Genomic DNA, 21,462 nt, shown 5'->3' on the forward strand with positions numbered 1-21,462 from the left:
TTTAAAAAATAAAATATCATTCAGACTTAAATATAAATAAAATGGAAATAATGTAAGTTATTTATTCTTTCTCTCCGGACCGGTACAAAATTGCCCACGGAACGGTACCGGTCCGCGGCCCCGGGGGTTGGGGACCACTGATGTAGAGGATCCCCAAAAGAGATTGAGCAGGAACAGCTGATGACAGCAAAATTGTTTCTGCCGCCCTGGCCGGTTGGCTCAGCGGTAGAGCGTCGGCCTAGAGTGCGGAGGACCCGGGTTCGATTCCCGGCCAGGGCACACAGGAGAAGCGCCCATTTGCTTCTCCACCCCTCCGCCGGCTTTCCTCTCTGTCTCTCTCTTCCCCTCCCACAGCCAAGGCTCCATTGGAGCAAAGATGGCCCGGGCGCTGGGGATGGCTCTGTGGCCTCTGCCTCAGGCGCTAGAGTGGCTCTGGTTGCAACATGGCGACGCCCAGGATGGGCAGAGCATCGCCCCCTGGTGGGCAGAGCGTCGCCCCATGGTGGGCGTGCCGGGTGGATCCCGGTCGGGCGCATGCGGGAGTCTGTCTGACTGTCTCTCCCTGTTTCCAGCTTAAGAAAAATGAAAAGAAGAAAAAAAAAAAAAATTGTTTCTGCCCACACATCCACCTCGTTTGTTTCTATCTTGAGGATGTTATACTTGTTCCCTTTGGATTTCTCAGATGTTTTGTATGTTTGCCTCTTCATCATTTAGGTCCAGCTCAAATGCTCCTCTCTGAGAAGTAATTCAGACTGCCCAGTCTCAAGTTCTCTTCATCTGCCCCATTATTTTCTGTCACATTACTTTTTATTTCCTTCATAACATTTATCATAATACAAAATGACCTCATTTATGTTTACTATCTTTATCCACTAAATGCTGCATCCTTGAAAGATACTGTGTCTGTATTTGACAATTACTGGAACACACTAGGTGTTCAATAAATATGTGTGCCCTGCCTGAGAAGGGAGTCCAGAGAAAAAAGTGCTATCTTGTCACACCTGGTTGTGAATAGGCTTGACATTATTATATATGTCATTTGGGTCATACCTTGTCATTAAAATGTAATATTACAAACAAGTGAAGGAAGAAGCAATTGTACTTTATTTTAGCTACTTTAAAATTGTGGGGCTACTTTTTATCTATTAGGAAATTATTCCCAAAGATTAGAGCTACAAACTTGGCTCCACACAGTGTCCTGCCCTTGGGAACCTCACATTATTGTGCTGTAAGTGAAGGCAAACAAATTACAGAAGAAGGACATGATGAAAATGTTATGTAAACATTTGCAACTTAAAAATAATTTTAAAATCCATGAATAATTTTGGATCTAAACTCTATGAGGGTAAATTCATGTGAGGGTTGCAACTTATCAGAGAAGCTGAAGATTGATTTTCAGTAAATAATTTTTCCTTTCTCATCTTTTGTTTCTCAATCTATAAATTGAGAGACTTGGTCTAGCTGAACCTCTGAAATTCCTTCTCCACTGAAAGATATTGTGATTTTATGAGGTAAACAAAATATCTCATATAGAAATAAAAATGAATATATTATATGTCCAGTTTAACAAAATGCAACTATAATTTATAGAATGAAAAATAGCTAATTTGGCAGATGCAGCTTATATATTCTCATACTAAAATATATATATATATATTTATATATATAGTTTATTTAATTCTAAAAAATAAATGAAGATCAATTTTGAATATAATGGTAGGATAAATCAGAACCAGGCAATTTATAAAAATATTCTGGCCATCTATTTTTTTCTTACTGTTTTCTGTTTCTGCTATTAAATAAGTAAATAGAAGGATAGTGTTTGGATATGATAAAATATTGATAAAGACCTTTATGTATTTGTATATAAGAAAATGATTGATATACAAACAATCAAAAGAAAAAGATTTTGAAGCAACACATAAGAATTTCCCGCCGTTGTCTGTATGTTCCATTCCACAGTTATTTTTCTGTCAGAGTCCAGTCTTGGAGGCAATCCAGTCACGATAAGCAGTCACTCGAGTATAGACACCTGGCTTATTCTCTTTAGCACATCCATCACCCCAACTTACTATTCCAACAAGGTGCCAGATATTTCTTGAGTCAGGGTAAGCTAGTGGTCCACCAGAATCATTCTAGAAGAAAATAGGGGGGGGGGAATATTTCTTATCTTGTCCAAGAATTTCCTTTTACCCCCTTTCTGGAGTTATCAGTAGCCCTTGGACATTGAAAACAATCCACCTCCTTTAGGTTTAGAAACTCTGGAATCCTTGGGTGTATTCAAAACCCAGGGAAACTTCAAACCAGAATATATTGTCTACAGATGCCAAACATTAGATTGGGCAGACTAGAAATTGACTTTATATGAGTTTAGCCTTGACTCTGGAGAAAGTGACCCAGCTGCTCCATGACAAAGCCTCTGAGGCATGGGTGACATGTGCACATGCTAAAGCTTCTGCTGCATCTCTGGATGAGAAAGGGACAGCATTGCAGATCTGCAGTTTGCCTAGAAAATAGGGCCAGACCTATCTTATTAACTTATAGGCATTATCATTTGTGTGAGTTGTCAGACTGAAAACTCCATGATAGCAGGGACTGTGCTCACCACTGTATCCCCAGCACCTAATCTGTTGTCTGGTATATAAATAGGTCTGTTGTTATATGGACTGAAATAAGAAGGTACTCTGTGGAAATCATTACCATGGGAAAATCTTTTTCGTTAATAAGAATTGCCATTTAATTAATACTTTGGGAGAAATAATTTGATGATGTATCTAGACGTACCTGACAGGCATCAGTTTTTCCTGACATAAATCCAGCACATAGCATTTTATCAGTCACAAAGCCAGATAATGCATGTGGAGCATTGCAAACTTTATTATTGATAATCTTCACAAAGGCCTCTTGAAGGATGTGTGGAAGGGGACCTAAAGGCAACAAATTCTGCAGATTAAGGGGATCTAAAGTTTGTTTGTTGAGACAAATATCTATAAAATAAAGCAGATTCTTTTGGTCACCAGGAACCAGGCCACTCCCAGGCTAGATTGGTCTCTTTCTGGTGTTTATTACAGCTGGCTGCTTCATACAATTTTAATTTTCCAAGACTTATTTCCAGAGATATTTTAGAATTGAAGACAATGCCATGCTTTTGGTTCCAGCACTTAGTTTTCTTTTTGGTACATTTCTTGATTAGTTAATTTCATGAGAGAGTGATTGAGCATTTAAATAATTATTCCCGGCCCTGGCTGGTTGCTCAGTGGATAGAGCATCAGCCCGTTATATGGACATCCGGGGTTCAAATCCCAGTCAAGGCACACATAAGAAGCGACCATCTGCTTCTCTTCCCCTTCCTTTCCCCCTTTTCTCCCTCTTCCCCTCTCACAGCCAATGGTTCCACTGGCTCCAGCATCAGCCTCAAGCACTAAAAGTAGTTTGATTAATTGAGCATTGGCCCCAGACAGGGGTTGCTGGGTGGGTCCTGGTCAGGGTGCATGTGGGAGTCTGTCTCATTATCTCCCCTTCTCTCACTTAAAATAATAATAATTATTATTATTGTTATAATTATATTTTATTATATAATTAATATAATAATAATTGTTATTCCCTTGAAGCTATTATGCTTTTACAGAACAACTTACCATTCATATAAAGTGTTCCCCATCCTGTAACTACAACACTGTCATTTTCTGAGAGCTTCATTTTGGCTTCAGGAAGACAAATTTTACGGATGTACTTTGAAAATGTGACTCCTTCAGCAAGCTGCACGAGGGCAATGTCATTGTGAATCCCAGCAATGCTGTAATTCTCATGAGAAATAATGTTTTGGACTTTCCGTGTCATAAACGGTTTATTTACTACAGTTCCAAAGTTGACAGTCCAATCTTCTGAATTATTTCTCCTGGAAGATACAATTCCATTAAAATCCATTCAGTTTCTGTGCCACAACAGTGTGCATAGTGGTCATATCATAACTTTAAGGTGTTCCCAAATAACGCTGTAATGCACTTAAATTTTTATTTTTTTTAAAAATGTCTTTGACTTGGGGATGTTATAAATGCTGCAGTCACATAAAAATAGTGCTAAGGACTGTTAGAGCTGTCAGCCTTCTGTATCTTCCTAATAGAGTCACTGATGTCTGCTCCTTGTACTTCAGCCCATCCAGTTTCTGTACATTCGACCTGGGTAGGAATCATCCTAGCAGCCTCAGCGCGTGGGGTCCAGAATCACTCTTATTTCCACACAGCCTGGATTATGGAGACTCTGGCATCAGCACACGTAAAAAATTGCCACCTGTTCTCACCCAATCACGTTATTATTTTGCAAGTCAATGCATTTTTGGCTTCTAATTTAGATTTTATGCTCCATCTCTCTAGTTGCCCACTGAAACTTTCTTAATTTAAGACCTAACATCCTGTTTAACTATTTTCACCTTGCCTTGAAAGATCAGATGCTTGTGGGTTTTTTTTTTTAAGATTTCAAGACCTTCGTGTAACAGTGACACTCTTCACTCCTTCTGCCATTCTAAAATCTTCTGTGACTCTGCATGTTTAACAGCGGTGTTTGTTAAACTCTATTCCCTTAGACTCAACCCAGACTCCACCACCAGAGGTTTATATCTATAAGGTTAAGTGTGATGTTTAAGGATCTACGCTTTTAACAAGCCTCCCAGGTGGGCCATAGTCCATGGACAACTTTTTGAAAATCGCATCAGAGAGACAAATCTTATGGACATGCTTTGTAAGACACTTCTTCAGTAAGTAAGCATCTTGTCAGTGACAGATGTCACTAATCAATACAAATTTTATTTCATAAAATCTGCTCTACTTCAAATTACTCTTTTTGCTTGCTATCCATATACTATAACATATTATTTTAATCTCAACACCTTTGAAGATTATTTTCTCAAGCTAAAACACATATTATTCTTCCCTACCCACCCACCCCTATTAACCCAATTTTATATCTGTTTGGGCCGGATCAAATTTTATATCTGCATATCTCAGTTAGATATGCTCTCTTTAGTCATCAAATTTTCATAGCTCTTATTTGTGTTGTATTTAAGACATTTACTATGCTATGCTGTCTTACACCTTGAATGTGTCACATTTAAAAATTTTAAACTAGATTATAGCTAAGGTAAGAAAAGTAAGTACCTAGTAACTGGATCAGACATACCTGAGTTTGCATTTAATTTCTGTTATTTCAGGGCTCTATGATCTTGGCTAAATTACATCACTATTTCTGAATCCTAATTTTCTTATCTTTAAATGGACATAATTATAACGTCTGTGCAGAATTATTGTTATGATTAGATAAAATGATGGAAGTAAGCACTTAACTGTCAGGTCAAATTAGCTATTTGGAAAATGAGAATTGTTTCTATTCACTTTGCTTTCTTTGACAAATTTAAATACCCCCGCTTTCCTTCAATCATGCGGGTAATTGTAAACGTGTGCGGCTTTGGTGAATGTTCACACATTTAGGTTAACCTCCACAGACTAACAAAAACAGGCCGGCACCTAGGCTTTCACACTTACATTTCAAAACAGTGAGCTGCAGATAAGAGCCACCTGCGGCTGATCAGAGATGCTCCACAGCGGTGCTGGCCGTTCCATTGCATACTGGCCTGCCAGGGCCACGCCCCCGCCAGGGCTTTCTTCCCATTCACTATTCGATTGTCTGCTCTGATGCTATTGACCAGTTGTCTCCCACAACCTGAAGAGGGGTTTATTGATACAAGAGCAGGCATCTTTGATTATGCTTGATAAGATATATATCTTCAAACATTACTTGAGACTCTTTAGTGATTGCTGCATCTCCTAAGTGAGGCTGTTCCTTTCCTGGAGTGTGCTGCTATCACGGTACCCCGCTCCATCTTGGTGTGGGTGACTTTTACTTACCCTCTTTTCCAGTCTCAAGCACCTTTCAATCGCTGACTGTTATTGTATCTATTTGTTGTCATTCTCACCTTCTCAACTAAATTGCAAACTTTTTTAAAGTGAAGACTTTGCCTCATTAACGTCTGCATCTTGCATAGCAGATGCAATACTGTCTGTAAGGCCCCATGTTGACAACAGATACTCCATAAATATCTATTGGGTCCATGAATGAAGGATATTTCTCGGGGGGAACATGATATTCTAAAGAGAATTTATTTACAAGGTATAGAACTGGTTTTTATTAGTTATAAATATATTTGATATAGCCTAGTTTTTAATTTTCTTACTATCTTAAGTTGATCTTTTTTTCCTTCAATCTTTCTTATTTTAACTTACTTGGAATGACATTCTTAACTCATAATCTCATGCTTTGGAATCAGTTCTTATTTCATCCTTTTGGACAACTCCTTACAAATGTTAAAATTCATATGCCAGTTGTTTGTTTTTTTCAAAAAGGAATTCCAGACATGTATCTGGTATACAGTGGTCCCTCTTCTATCATGGGGGTTGAGTTCCAGAGCCCCCTGTGATAGGCCAAAATCCACAAAATAGCAACCTTATATTTATTTTATTATTTATATATTTTAATGCTTTAGAAAACCTCCCCACGCTCTAATAAACCTTTCCCACACTTATTTTGCTTATTTTACCACAAAATAATTAAAATAATAAATATATAAAAATACCTATATACTGCAAAATCCTGTGATATAGCGGAAAAAATCCATGATACAAAAATTAGATATATACAATTTTAAAATCTGCGATACAATGAGACTGCAAAAAAGTGAACTGCAATGTGGCAAGGGATGACTGTATTCAATAATTCTAAAAAACTATGATGGATTTCCATGTGATGTACTTCAAGATCCTTCTTAGGAAAAAGACGGAGAAATATTTGTGAATGTGTAAAATTTACAAGAAAATTTCTAAACTTACAGTTCTCAGTAAGCATTTCAGCATTAATCTTGCTGATTTCTGAAATTTAAAAGACATAAAATTGATAAAATATCACCAAGCAATTATCTTCGACCCAAGGACATAAAGATTATTTTCTAGCCCAATTACGACCAGACTATTTCATGTATTATCAGTCCCACTCACTCCTACTTGTTATATTTTGACCATCTTTCCACATCTCTACCTGGTATAGGAAAAGGGAAAAGGAAATAAAAACAAAGCTCTCAATTTTATAGCAGTTGTAATAAAAGATTTAGTGAGATTAAAAAGCTGATATTCTTGCTAAAAAATGACTGGGCATTATTTTAAAATTTTTTTATCTATGATAATTCTCGTTACTCTAAAATACTCAAAATTCTCTATATTGTAAAAAAAATCCAATTAAGCCCTGATTAGATAACTCAGTTGGTTAGAGCATCATCCTAAAGCACAGAGGTTGCATGTTCAATTCTCACTTAGGGCACATATAGAAACAGATCAATGTTCCTGTCTCTCTCCCTCTGTTTTCTATCTTTCTTCCTCTCTCAATAAAACCAATAAAAAAAAAAAGTTGTTTAATCCAATTAAAATGATATTTTATTTGATCTGTCCTGTGCTTTGAGATCATCTCATTATTAAGACAGTTATAAAATTTTGAATTTTTTTTTCAGAGACAGAGTCAGAGAGAGGGATAGATAGGGACAGACAGACAGGAACGGAAAGAGATGAGAAGCATCAATCATCAGTTTTTCATTGCGACACCTTAGCTGTTCATTGATTGCTTTCTCATATTTGCCTTGACCGCAGGCCTTCAGGCAGACCGAGTAACCCCTTGCTTGAGCCAGCGACCTTGGGTCCAAGATGGTGAGCTTTTGCTCAAACCAGATGAGCCCATGCTCAAGCTGGTGACCTCTGGGTCTCGAACCTGGGTCCTTGGCATCCCAGTTCAATGCTCTATCCACTGTACCACCACGTAGTCAGACAAATTCTGAAGTTTTAACTTAAATTCAAGTCTTTTTTCTATTAGGAAGAGACTTTAGAGGGAAAGAGAAGAACAGGGGACTAAAGAAAGAGAACCAGAAAATGCTGACTCTGAATCCCTGGGACACTGAGGCAGTCACTGGTGCAGCCGTCTCCCAATAGCTCCCCACAGAGAACTGTATTGCTCCTTTGAGAAGCTCTACCTTAAAATCACTTCTCATTGGGGGCCCATTTGTGATAGGGTGTGTATTCTGAGTCAAAGAAAATGTAACTGGCAGTTGTCAGCTTTTATAGCCTTTAAGGACACTGGGATAAACTGTCAGTCTGTTAGAACCACAAAACTGGACTCTGTAACTACATGCTTATCACCTAACAGACCCCTTAACAATACACGTGATAGTTTCAGACTGACAACTGTCAAAGGAGAGGGTTAGGAGGCCGGGTAAAAAAAAAGTGAACATATTAAGCAAAGAAAATAAACTTATAGGCACAGACAACAGAGTGAGGATTGTAGGAGGGGATAGGGGAGATAGATGGTGATGAAGGAAGACTTGACATGGGGTGGTGAACACATAACAATATACAGATGATGTATTGTGGCATTGTGCACCTTGAAACCTATATAATTTTATTAACCAATGCCACCCCAATAAATTGACTAAGTATTTGTCAAAAGACCTTGGCAGGACCTTAAAGGTCTTTGCAAACTTCACTTTCTGTGTTAGAGCAAAGTCCTATCATCTTCTTCCCTTCTTTTCTTGGGAATTAGTCCAGATAATTTTTTTCTCCAAGACTATTACTCCTGTTCTTTCTCAAGAAGCAATGGAAACTTTCTATTCCCAACTTCATTCTTATCACTAGTCTTTGCACTGAGAGATCAAGAAAATTCTAGATCTGTTTTCTGTAATGAGATCTTGACAAGAGTAGAGAGAGGATAGGGAGGAATTATGCTTCATTTAGGATCCTTCACCACCCTTTCTGGACATTAACAACAAACCCTTCCAAACTCATATGCATGCTCACAGTTTAACCCTCATTTTAATCACTCTTCAGACTAAAATTCTGAGACACTGCCCCTTCCACTACCAGTTCATTGTAAAAGTGCCAGGCTTTAGGAAGCATATTTTTTTCCTAAACAGATTCCCGAAACTCTTGGTTTATTTTTTTCCTAGTACTATTTTTTTAATAGTCCATAAACCCAAGTAAAAAAAAAATAATGGAAAAGAGTGAAATACCCATAAGTTTAATGGAAGCTGGAACTGCATTCCAGGATGCCATGTTGTCTTTCAACATCTGATGTAAGATAGCTTTGATTTCAGTCTTCATGCTCTCTCTCTTTGCTGGAGGAAACTTGAATGTCAGCTGCAACTGTACACTTGAACCATTGGATAGAGGACTAAAAACAACGGAAATGTTCTAGTGTGTTGCTTCTTGATTTTTTTAGATATTTTGTGACCACATTGAATTTCCCACATTTTAATTAACATACTTCCTCACATACGTCAAAGAACAATACACAGAAATTGTTCCAGGAATGTTTAAAGTATAAGGGTCCCCGAAAATATTCTAACTGGTTCAGAGATATTGTGCACAAAATAAGACGTGAACCACAAACTAGAAATCAGAATACATGGTGGGGAAAAAGTAGGTTTACAGTTGTTCACATGAAAAATAATACAATAATTAATAACTAATAATACAAGAATGAACTCTGTGCTTCATGTACTCACAACTGTTAACCTACTTTTGCCGTACCCTGTATCTTAAACACATAAGAGAAACTAAGTACTGGGCAATATATAATTAACATAAGATTTTTATTATAACACAGCGAAAACCATGTTCTTATACAGGTGATTTCTAATAATTTAATTTTAGATTTAAGAGATAAGTGAGAACTTAAATGTAGGACTGTGAAGTATTCAACATGTAACTTCTAAAATCTATTCAAGAGCCAGGACTATGCTCCTTTTTATTTTTTTTTTATTTTTTATTTTTTTAATTTTACCATTAAGTCTTTTTTTTTTATTCATTTTAGAGAGCAGAGAGAAAGGGAGAGAGAGAGAGACAGAGAGGGAGAGAGGAGAGAGAGACAGAGAGAGAAGTGGGGAGGAGCTGGAAGCATCAACTCCCATATGTGCCTTGACTAGGCAAGCCCAGGGTTTTGAACCGGCGACCTCAGCATTTCCAGGTCGACGCTTTATCCACTGCGCCACCACAGGTCAGGCTATGCTCCTTTTTATAGTATCTTGTACATGTCTATCCCACTAGGTCTGTACCATAAGAAGTCTTAAAAGATAATGAATGCTAAAGTGTAAAGGGAATCTACATTATTTATATATTCAGTACATTCTTTTTATTAATCAGGAAAGGAAATTAATTCACTTTGGAAAACTTTCAAACCAAAAACTGTATTAATCACAATTTATCAAAAAACCCACAACTGTATTTTTAAATAATTGTTGCCAATGGGAGAGCCTTAGAAGACTTTAGTTTGTCTATAGGTAAGTTGTTTAGATGGTTGGCATTTGGCCAGCTGTATTTTTTTCTTTGTGTTGTTTTGGAAGTTCATAATTCCCCAGAATAGACATTGGCAATTACCAAGATACAAGTGCTCTCTTCATCATACATCCCCTGTGTTCCAGGATGCCCTCCTCTCTGCCCTCCTCCCCTACCCTCCAGCACACTTCAAAGATATACAGGTATTTAGACAAACGCTATATTAAAAGGTTTACTTTGTTCCACAGTTGCTTCAGTTATGGTAATACTAAATAGACCAAACCTAGATGATTTTAGGAAAGACATGCCAGCTGGATATGAATGGAAGAAACGGTGGTAGTATATAGTTAACAGAACAATCAGGTTAGACTCCTTGCTTTCCATAGAGTTACAATTATCTTTTATTACAGAAGTCAGTTACACCTTACAGCAATAAACAATCTTGCAATTCCTCTTCAGATATAAGATTACAGATTTGTACAGAACAGTTCCTACCAGGAACAGAAATTTGTTAAATTTATGTAGAACTCTTCTTTTCCTCCTTCCTTCCTTCCTTCCTTCCTTCCTTCCTTCCTTCCTTCCTTCCTTCCTTCCTTCCTTCCTTCTTTCCTTCCTTTCTTCCTTCCTGGTTTTTCTTACTTATTTCTTCTCTTTCTCTATTTTAACATTGTTATTATATAAAACCAGAGCTAATGTAACATATTACTTCTCTTTCCATAATATCCTGAATAAATTTGTACTTACAGAAATTTGATGACCTGAGAGTTGACATATTCTTTGTATATGCTAGAATTTTGAAATTTATCAGACATCTGTCAGAAGAAAAACACAAGAGTCATCATGTCTATTTCAATCAAATTTATAATAAAATAAATAAAATAAATCCCTGACTTACCTTGGTCTCAATATCTTTGCTCAGATTTGAGCTAGCTTGTGAAGCTGCATTTTCACAACTATCATTGTATGTGACACCAGAAATTTGAAAATCACCTTGGTAATGGTAAATCTTTCCTGTGAAATAAAGAAATACTCAAATAATTTTTAAATAGAAATTGGCCTCAAGTCCCTTCATATCTTTATCTCAAAATTAACATTCAACCCAGCGTTAGAAATAACCAATGGGAGGGGAAAAGAAAGAGGAGGGAAATGGAAGGGGATTAATATTCTAGAAATGGTAACTACCCAGCATTCATAAAGCAATCCCTCCTTTCTTCATAAAAAATTATAAGCTTTGCTGTCAAATAATAAAAAATGTATTATATTAAAATAAAATACCAAGCAATTAAGAAATTTTACTCAAAGAAATTTAATACTTATGTTATGTTGCTTCTTGACAATTCCTAAGTAAAAGGAGATTTGGTAGCAAGGAGGAAAATTGAAAATAGTTAATACTAACCGACTGCCAGAAAATGAACAAGGAGACCAATCGTTACACCCAAGATTGCCATCACTCCAAGAAAAATAAGGATCGTCAAACATAGTGGCCAAGATCTTCTCTGGGAAGATATGCCGTACCTATAAAAGGGGGGAAATGGCTCTAATCAGATGACAGACATTCTAATCTACATGTCTCTCCCCCACCTCATACAACATGATTTATAATTTATGCATTAGACCTTTCTATTAGCTGAAAACTTAGAAGCCTCAAATGCCTCAAAATAGATAGACCCTAATGCTCATGAGAAATAATATGTAAGCATAATGTTAGCTGCTAGGCTACAGCTGTGAACAAAATAAACATGGCTTTTGTCCTCATGCTACAAAGAAGAAATTGATTTGCTATTTTTATTTATCTAAAGCAAGTTATATAACATTAAGTGTGGTCTGATTGTATTTTTCTAAATATAGTCCCAACACGTATAGATTTATAAATGAATAAATAATATAACCATTTATAAATTTTAATTAAATGTGAAGGAAAATATAATGATGTCAACTGTAGTTATTCCATGTTATAAGATCACAGGTTACCCCTAATGCCTCCTCTATTCCCCTCAGGGTGACCCTAGAATCTATGTAAACACAATTAATTAAATTTAAAAAAATGTTTAAAAAAAAGATCACAGGTTGATTCTTTCTTTTTTTGTTTATTTTTTCTTTATATTTTATAATCTTTATATAGTAAACATGGATTACTTGTATAATATAAATTGGCAGGTAAGTTTCATGATCAAAACTATTCAATTAGATGAAAAAGAATCAGAAAATACAGTGACTTGGCAGCATAGAGTGATCTAGGGTCACAGTAAGGTTTTATGTTACTCAGTCCAATCTATATAAGGATTCGACACTAGTTATTCTACTTGTCTTGAAAGACCTGATGTCATGAAATTTCTCATTTGTAAGAAGAGCTGTAATATTAAAAATATTTCTGATTTCAAATTCAAAATATTCTTAGCTGTTTCCTCAATCTCTTTGTATTCTGTATCATCCTAAACAAAAACTAAAAAACAGAAGAGTTTGTAATCAGTGGATATAAGTGGCAGATTAAATATCCCCTATTAATATGAATATCTTTTTTTTTGTTGTTGTTCTAATGCCTGCAGGACCAATTAATTTTTTGGTAGAGGAAATTTGCGGCTTTTTTGTTTTTCTTTCTTTTTTTTTAAATTTTTTAAAGCCTTACATTTTCATGCCACAATTGTGAAAATCCACCAGTCTTATTTCCTCTCTGCTCTGTTCTCCATTCTTAATCCTACCTTTTCCTTATATCTCTTTTGCTGATTTGTTAATTCATGTGTTTCAGAACCATAATCTCTTCAAAGAAACTCCCTAATGCACGTGTGCTCTCATATTGGAGTTCTATTGTTTCATGTTTTACTAAGAGCGAAAGGCTCTCTGGCACAGTGTTTCTTAGAGTAAATTAATTGTACTTTAAAAGAAATATACAATTAAAGTAATTAATAACAATATTTTTAATCTTACTAATATCTGAGAATATGTTTTTTTTGATGACTAGAAGTTCACTGTGATAGTGAGGTTTTAAATTTGTTTTAGATTAGCCAGTAGTAACTTAAACTGGTACTTCAGTGTTTCTGAGACATGCATATATCAGTTTGAGGGACTCAAACATTACGTAGCCTAAATGGTGATTCTAAAGTCACTGAGATGGTGTCTATGACAATAATCATTACACAACAGCTTGTAAAATGTTTTTCTATGAAAGCCCTTTTAGATGCTCTGGAATGCCCTTGCAGATTTTTTAAGGAAAACATATTGTCGACTACAGCACCAATCTGGCTTTTCCCTCCTCATTATGGAGTTCTTCCTGTTATAAATAATTAAGGAGATTCTTTTCTATCTAAAAGATCACAGTAGTTTATGACTTATTCAACCCTTCCTCTAGTAAATGTGATACATGGACTTTAGAAATTGATTATTATTTTGAATAATAGCTGAAACCATTAAAATGATGTTCTAAATACCAAAAAGTGTCCATTCATGAAACAATTTACTCTTTCATTTACTAAATTAATTTTTGGTCATAGTTTTTTTTAATGTAGGGATTTTCATTCCAGGATGAACCCTCATTGAACAAAGAGAGTAAGTTAAAAGTTAATCTTCCATAAATTTAAGCAACTCTACATATGTTACTGAAATATAATTGTCTCACTTTTGGACTGAATCTACTTCAAGTGAAGGCTCACTGCTATTCTGGCATAATCAAATATAATAATAATATTAATACAAATAATAGTAACTACATTATCACAATTTTAAAACATCAATCTCACTATAACTTATCCCACAGTCCAAACCATGTATTGTTTCCTAGATTAGATTTCCTTCCAACCATATTCTGATATATTGCATTAGCAGTTAAACTACAAAGAATAACAAACTAGTTTTTATTTATTAGACCTTCAGTTACAGACCATTTGAAGTAAATGCACCTAAATTGTTATATAGTAAAGAGCATTAACATTAGGTTCCAGTGCAAAATTCCCCAAATATTATACAAATAAACCATTTTTTTGTCATAGAACATTTTTTTCATAGTATCTTTAAATCACTAAAGAGAAAGTTTTGAATAAGAAGCAGGGAATAACAGATCAAATGGGTTGAATGGCCTCCTGTTTCAACTTTCCCCTGAAACTAGAAAAAATAGAGTACCCTAGAAGGGGATATTATTTAAATATTTATGAAGTTTTGAGAACCATTCCCAGAAGTTTACTAGCTACTAATTCAGAATATATAATGCAAAGTACATTATTCTAAAAATATATGAAAACATTTAGAGTTTTAAACTATATCTATAAAAAACACTTTTTATATTATAAAATATGGTTTCAATGATACTGCTAGAGGATAAAAGTGGTAATGTTCTTATGGTGGTTATAAAAAAAGTAAGCAAAATTTTGCTGAAAACTGATTCTTTTTTTCTTAACTTTCTGAAAAATTCCTAGACACATAGCAAGGCCTTTAGACCTCAAAAACAATAGCATGTTTCTTTACAGTGTCCATAAACAAAAATCTAAATTATAGAAAACAACTAATTAGCCAAAAGCTAGAAGATACCCTGTAGTAACTTGGTAGGTTTCAAAAACTTAATTGCCCAAATAAAATCCCATTTACCTGTACATAATATTCTGATTGTTGTGGTGGTGTCAGGAACAATGGTAGTGATGATGATGACAACGATGATAATAATATTAAAAATAAGAACCTTCTTGTGTAGCTTTTAAGGTGATCGATGTTTCACAGGTTTATGTGCTACATCCAGTGTTGGGTGGTTTGTTTTTATGGGCTAGGTGAAGTATAAAGGACAAATAAGATGAAACTTGTTTAGCCAGTGTTAAAGACTGTCATATTTCTATAGTTTCAAGATAGGAGTCATCCAAGGAATGACAAACTTCCTTGACTTGGCCATTTAGGAAAAAAGAAAATAGCCTAGTCTTGGGTTAGTCACCTAAATGTTACACCCAAGAAGCAGCTTTGTGGTAAACGGGGATACTCCTAAGTATTCATTGTAGTGGCTTCTTCCTCTTCAGTTGAAACCAGCTATGTAGAAGTTTTTGACAAATGACTTTCCACAAGGCATGAATTCCAATGTAACTAATATTGCTGTCACTCTGATACAAATGAAATTCTATTTCATTGTGGTTTGCATTGCTTTTCCCTAATTTCCAGTGAGATGATCATTATTTGACATAGTATTTTGGGGTGGGGATGGGCTTTCTCTTCGGAGACATCTGTTCATAAATTTAGCTTATATTTTTTTACTGTTTTTAATCTATTTTCTTATAGATATATGTGAAAATTATATCTATAAGATATACTGAATATTATACTGAATATTGTGGTTCTGCAAGTAAGTTTCTTAGAAGTTGTCCCCTCCTCGCATTTAAACAAACAGGTACAAAGTTCAATTAACCAGGTTTACACAATTAATACTGAAGAAAAATCTTTTGAGGCTTCTCACCGGGGAGGAAAAAGAAACAATTCCGAAATATTACAGAGCACTCTATTCTTCTTAACAAGGCCTGCCATCCGGAATAACTAGTTAATCAGAGCCTAACCTGCTGGGTATAGTTAGAGTCTTTCCAACCTGGAGAAGGGAAATACTCAACCTCAGACCATTTCAGCCATACCATTCTACCTGAAAACTAGGGGGGAGGGGACTGGAGAAACATTTGTAAAGTTTCAGTCCAGATTCATAAGCTAACTAAAAGACTGAACCTAATCATAGAACTACAGAACATATAGTAGTTGAAAATGTCCTGGAAAATGTTGTTAAAGGCCTGTTGATAGCAGTTCCTTTTACCTGATACATCAGGTTCAATAATCAAGGAAAAATTATAAGGCATACAAAAGGCAAAACCCCCCCACAATTTAAAGAGATAGAGCAGTCATCAGAACCAGAGACACAGCTGGGATATTGGAAACATCAGATCAGGTATCTAAAACAACTATAATTAATATGCTAAGGGCTCTAATAGATAAAGTAGCCAGCATGGAGAAACAGATAAGTAATATAAACAGAGGGATAGAAATCCTACAGAAGAACCAAAAAGAAATGCTAGAGATAAAGAACACTAACAGCGCCTGACCAGGCGGTGGCACAGTGGATAGAGTGTCGAACTGGGATGCAGAGGACCCAGGTTTGAGACTCCGAGGTCGCCAGCTTGGGTGTGGGCTCATCTGGTTTGAGCAGAGCTCACCAGCTTGGACCCAAGGCCGCTGGCTCGAGCAGGGAGTTACTTGGTCTACTGAAGGTCCATGGTCAAGGCACATATGAGAGAGCAGTCAATGAACAACTAAGGTGTCGCAACAAAAAACTGATGATTGGTGCTTCTCATCTCTCTTTGTTCCTGTCTGTCTGTCCCTATCTATCCCTCTCTCTGTCTCTGTAAAAATAAAAATTAAAAAAAAGAACACTAACAGCAATGGAGAATGTCTTTGATGGAACAAAAATATTAGAGCATATGTATCTAACAACAGAGTATCCAACTACATGAGGCAAAACTGACAAAACTGCAAGGACAAATAGATGAATCCATGTTCATAGTTGGAGACTTTAATACCTCCCCCATCATTAATGAACAGATCCAGCAATCAGAAAATCAGCAAACACTTTAGTTGAACTCAACATCATCAATCTACTGGATATAATTGACATCTATAGACTACTTCATCTAACAACAGCAGAATACACATTCTTCTCAAGCTCACATGAAATATTCACCAAAATAAACCACATTCTGGGCCATAGAACATACTTCAACAAATTTCAAAGAATAGAAGTCATACAATGTCTGCTCTCATAATAGAAAGACAGATGGAAATCCCAAATTATGTGGGGATTAACATAGTTCTAAATAATACAGAATTAAAAGAGGAGTCTCAAGAGACATTTTAAAATATTTTGAACTAAATAAAAACAAAAACACAGTTTATCTATATTTGTAGGATACAGTAAAATCAGTTCTCATAGGGAAATTTAGAGCATTGAAAGAGGAAACATCACTACAAGTCTCACGGACATTAAAAGGATAATAAAGGAATAATATAAACACCTCTAATCCCACAAATTTGATAATCGCAATGAAATGGACCAATTCCTTGAAAGTCACAATCTGCAAAAATTTACATAAGAATGTATAAATAAATCTATTATTTGAAGAAAGTGAATCAATCGTGAAGACACTCCCAATATTTAAAAACTGGTGAATTTTACCAAACACTTAAGGAAAATATTATACCAGATCTTTATAATATCTTTCAGAGAATAGAAGCAGAAGAAATATTCTTAACTCATTCCATAAGGCCAGTATTAGAAAAGAAAATTATAGGCCAATATCTCTCATGACCATTGATGCAAAAATCCTCCACAAAATATAAGCAAATTGAATAAAAAATGTATATACATCATGACCAACGACCAAGAAAGATTTATCCTGGGTATGCAAGGCTGGTTCAACATTCAAATCTCTTAATCATTATATTAACAATTCATCATATTAACGAACTATAAAAGAAAAATTGCATCATCATTTTATTACCACAACAATACTTAACCAATTCTATTCACCTATTTAATAATTATTTATTTCCAACATGCAATTTGATGTTTTGTTATTTAATGGGATTCATGCATAGAGCATTTTTAAAATAATTAATAGTCTAATTTATCACTCTAACATAAAATGTTAACTGATATTTCCTACTTTAGTTTCTTCAAAGTATTTTCCTAGGCCTGACCTGTGGTGGCGCAGTGGATAAAGCGTCGACCTGGAAATGCTGAGGTCGCCGGTTCAAAACCCTGGGCTTGCCTGGTCAAGGCACATATGGGAGTTGATGCTTCCAGCTCCTCCCCCCTTCTCTCTCTCTGTCTCTCCTCTCTCTCTCTCCATCTCTCCCTCTCCTCTCTAAAAAAAATGAATAAATAAAAAATTAAAAAAAAAAGTATTTTCCTATGTATCTATCTAAAATTAACATTTTAATTTTTTTACCTTTAGGTTTTGCTACTGTTGCTCAGGTCTGGTTATAAACTATTTCTTTTTGTGTCAAGATAAGTTAAAGAAAGGCCCTGGCCGGTTGGCTCAGTGGTAGAGCGTCAGCTTGGTGTGCAGGAGTCCAGGGTTCGATTCCCAGCCAGGGCACACAGAAGAATCGCCCATCTGCTTCTCCACCCCTCCCCCTCTCCTTCCTCTCTGTCTCTCTCTTCCTCTCCAGTAGCTGAGGCTCCATTGGAGCAAAAAGATGGCCCGGGTGCTGGGGATGGCTCCTTGGCCTCTGCCCGGGGCGCTGGAGTGGCTCTGGTCGCGACAGAGCGACGCTCCGGATGGGCAGAGTGTCACCTCCTGGTGGGCATGCCAGGTGGATCCCGGTGGGGCACATGCGGGAGTCTGTCTGACTGCCTCCCCGTTTCCAGCTTCAGAAAAATTAAAAAAAACATACAAATTTAAAAAATACAAAAAAAAAAAGAAAAAGATAAGTTAAAGATACAGAATATTTGTCAACACAAGTAAATAAACAGAGAACCTGTCTACCAAATAACCAAACTGAGATGAAGTTGACATGACTCTGCTCTGTCATAAGCGGCACATTTCATATATCATTTTACCTCTGTTTTAAATGCAAAAAATACTTTTTAAAATTTAGGTTGACATTAGAAATCTGAATTTATAATACTTAATTTCTAAGTTATATTAATACCAAAAGTGTATCCCTTAAAAAAGTAGAACCTACATACAAACATACACAGATAAGAAATATTAGTTTATAAAATACATGTCTGTTAGTTTTCATCAATTATGTTTCATTTTTTTTCTCCAAGAATCTACAAATTTAGTTCTCCTTTTCTTTATGAAATAACTTCTCTAATTATCTCTTTTTTCTTTATAAAAGGTAAAAACAATTGAATTGATTTTGATCATTTTTAATTTTCCGAACACTCCTCATCTATTACCATACTCCTTCTTCCCTCTTAAAGTTAAAATAAATTTTATCTTAAGAACTTAATTTAATGATATCTTTACCTTCTTTTGCATTACTGTTTAATAACTATCTCAGAAACTAAAAATATACATCCTTATCATGTTCAAGATGTTTCCCTTTGCATTTCAGCTATGTTGCAGCTCCAATCTTTATGTTCTGATGCCTAAAGCCAGTAAGACTGTGGCTTTCTACTACATATTTTTTATAACTATTTTTTTTTATTTTTCCATTACAGTTTGCATTCAATATTATTTTCTATTAGTTTCAGATGTACAGCAATCTGTGGTTTGACAACCAATACTTTACAAAATGTTCCCTTTGATATTTCCATACCTACCTGGTACCATACAGTTATTACAATATTGTTGAGTATACCTGCTATGATGTACCTTACATCCCCAAGAACTAGCTTGTAACTATCAATCAGTATTTCTTAATCACGTCACCTTTTTCACCCAGCCCCCCAAACTTCCTTCCCTCTGGCATCCATCCGTCTATTCTCTATAAGTGTATCTCTATTTTATTTGTTCATTTATTGTGTTCTTTACCTTCCACATACAAGTGAAATCATATGGTATTTGTCTGCTAGACTTTTCAGCTGCCCTTTGCCCACTGGACTGGCCAATGCACTCTGGCAAGAAACCATATGTATGTAAATCTCATCTATTATACTTCCTTCTTTTGACTCTCCTTTACTTGACTCTGATTTTGCCAGTTTGGGGTCATTCTTCACTGTCTTTATATAGTCAGTTTTTATATTTTTCAAAGTTTGTAATTATAAATTCCAAAGTTTATAAGTCTGGTAGGGCTCAATGTAAGATATTTTTCCTTTACTGGAAATGGAACTTTTTATCATTGACTTTTAAGGAACAAAATTACTTATAGTTTAAGATTTATTAATATTTTCTTTTAAGTTTAGAATTTACATCTACATGTGTGCAGTGTGTTTGAGAATTTTTGCCTTTCATAAAGATATCCATTCATCTTTAAAAAAAAAATTCTGGTTACTATTTGCACTTAGATCAAGTATATATGGAATTTATTTTTGCATGCATTATAAAGTAGGAATAAGGTTATATTTTTCCATATAACTATTTTTTGACCCTGTACATATTATTGAAAATGTACATGTGCAATCCTTTATTCACTGCACTAATTTTACCTCTGTTATAAGTCAAATAGATACCAAATGTGGGTCAGTTTCTTAACTTTTTAGTGTTTCTTTGATATGTTCCTAATATCAGAAATAGCAAGTATGGACTGGTGTGTGGTTCTTTAACTTTCTATGTTATCTATGGTGAGCCTTTTTTCCATGTGAACAAAGCCTAAAATTTCAGTATTTATATCATGTTTCTCCTCTTGCTTCCATAACCACAAAAGCACATACATCATGTTATTTTTATGGTTTTGTTGAATCATCATACTTTAAATGGGTGAGTTATAGAATGTACACTGTTCACAGGACACTCCCACAGACAGTATGTTCCAGTTTCAGTTCAACCATGAAGTCTTAAATGTCAACTTGGAAAAGAATTAATCAAATGCTCTGTAGCAACTAGAATTATCCACCCCATGACAGCACTTCCTCTTACTGGGTTTATATTTTTCCCAAAGCTTTATTATGGTATTTGCATCTAGATCCAATTACTTCCAAAATCCTCAGAATCTTTCAAAACTACCTTAAGATTTTCTACTGATTCTTCTGCAATAATATTGGCCCATACTAATTTTATTATTTTCTGTGATAAATTTCTCATACTTCATAACAACTAATTATTATTTATTTTTCTATTTGTGCCAAATTTGTTTCCCCAAGTGGATTATAGGGTCCTGAACTACAAATTTATATCTTATATTAATTTTTCATACATTCCAGCTTCTTAATAAGAACTTGCAGGTTGATTGTTCAAATCTTACAACATGGGAAGCAAGAACCTCTTCTTTCTTTTTTAATATTTTTTATTAATTATCATTTATTTTCTTAACGTGGATTCGAGTGTCTCACTGAATATAACACCCTCACCCCCCTACTGTGTCCCTATTTATACTCCTTTTGTCCCCCTCCCCCTAACGCCCTCCCCTCTGTCCCCCTGGATTTGCTGTCCTGTTATCCTTATCTCTGTGTTATGTATAAAAACCTCTTCTTTCTATTGCTTTTTTTTTC

General features: G+C 35.3%; 1 protein-coding gene and 1 non-coding gene across 2 annotated transcripts; one reads left to right on the forward strand and one right to left on the reverse strand.

Moving 5' to 3' along the window:
- Positions 1-203: 203 nt before the first annotated feature.
- On the forward strand, positions 204-279 carry TRNAS-AGA (transfer RNA serine (anticodon AGA)). Its single transcript has one exon. It is a non-coding gene; the product is annotated as a tRNA-Ser (tRNA).
- Positions 280-1,921: 1,642 nt separating this feature from the next.
- LOC136406377 (transmembrane protease serine 11B-like) lies at positions 1,922-15,088 on the reverse strand. Its single transcript, XM_066386392.1, has 10 exons — positions 14,934-15,088; positions 11,755-11,873; positions 11,254-11,369; positions 11,103-11,170; positions 9,095-9,255; positions 6,879-6,917; positions 5,538-5,715; positions 3,639-3,898; positions 2,785-2,927; positions 1,922-2,135 (listed from the first exon to the last, which is right to left on the reverse strand). Exons 1-10 carry the CDS (start codon positions 14,939-14,941, stop codon positions 1,974-1,976), a joined length of 1,254 nt encoding a protein of 417 aa, XP_066242489.1. The 5' UTR covers positions 14,942-15,088; the 3' UTR covers positions 1,922-1,973.
- Between the last annotated feature and the right edge of the window lie 6,374 nt (positions 15,089-21,462).

Source organism: Saccopteryx leptura, chromosome 5 (genome assembly GCF_036850995.1).
Source record: "Saccopteryx leptura isolate mSacLep1 chromosome 5, mSacLep1_pri_phased_curated, whole genome shotgun sequence".
Classification (NCBI taxonomy): Eukaryota; Metazoa; Chordata; class Mammalia; order Chiroptera; family Emballonuridae; genus Saccopteryx; species Saccopteryx leptura.

Excerpts from the sequence above, each read along its gene's own strand:
- LOC136406377 (XM_066386392.1), bottom strand. Across the intron at positions 6,918-9,094 it reads AGCTTCCATTAAACTTATGG|AAATCAGCAAGATTAATGCT; the intron begins GTATTTCACTCT and ends TTTAAATTTCAG. Across the intron at positions 3,899-5,537 it reads GCAGCTCACTGTTTTGAAAT|GAGAAATAATTCAGAAGATT; the intron begins GTAAGTGTGAAA and ends TGTATCTTCCAG.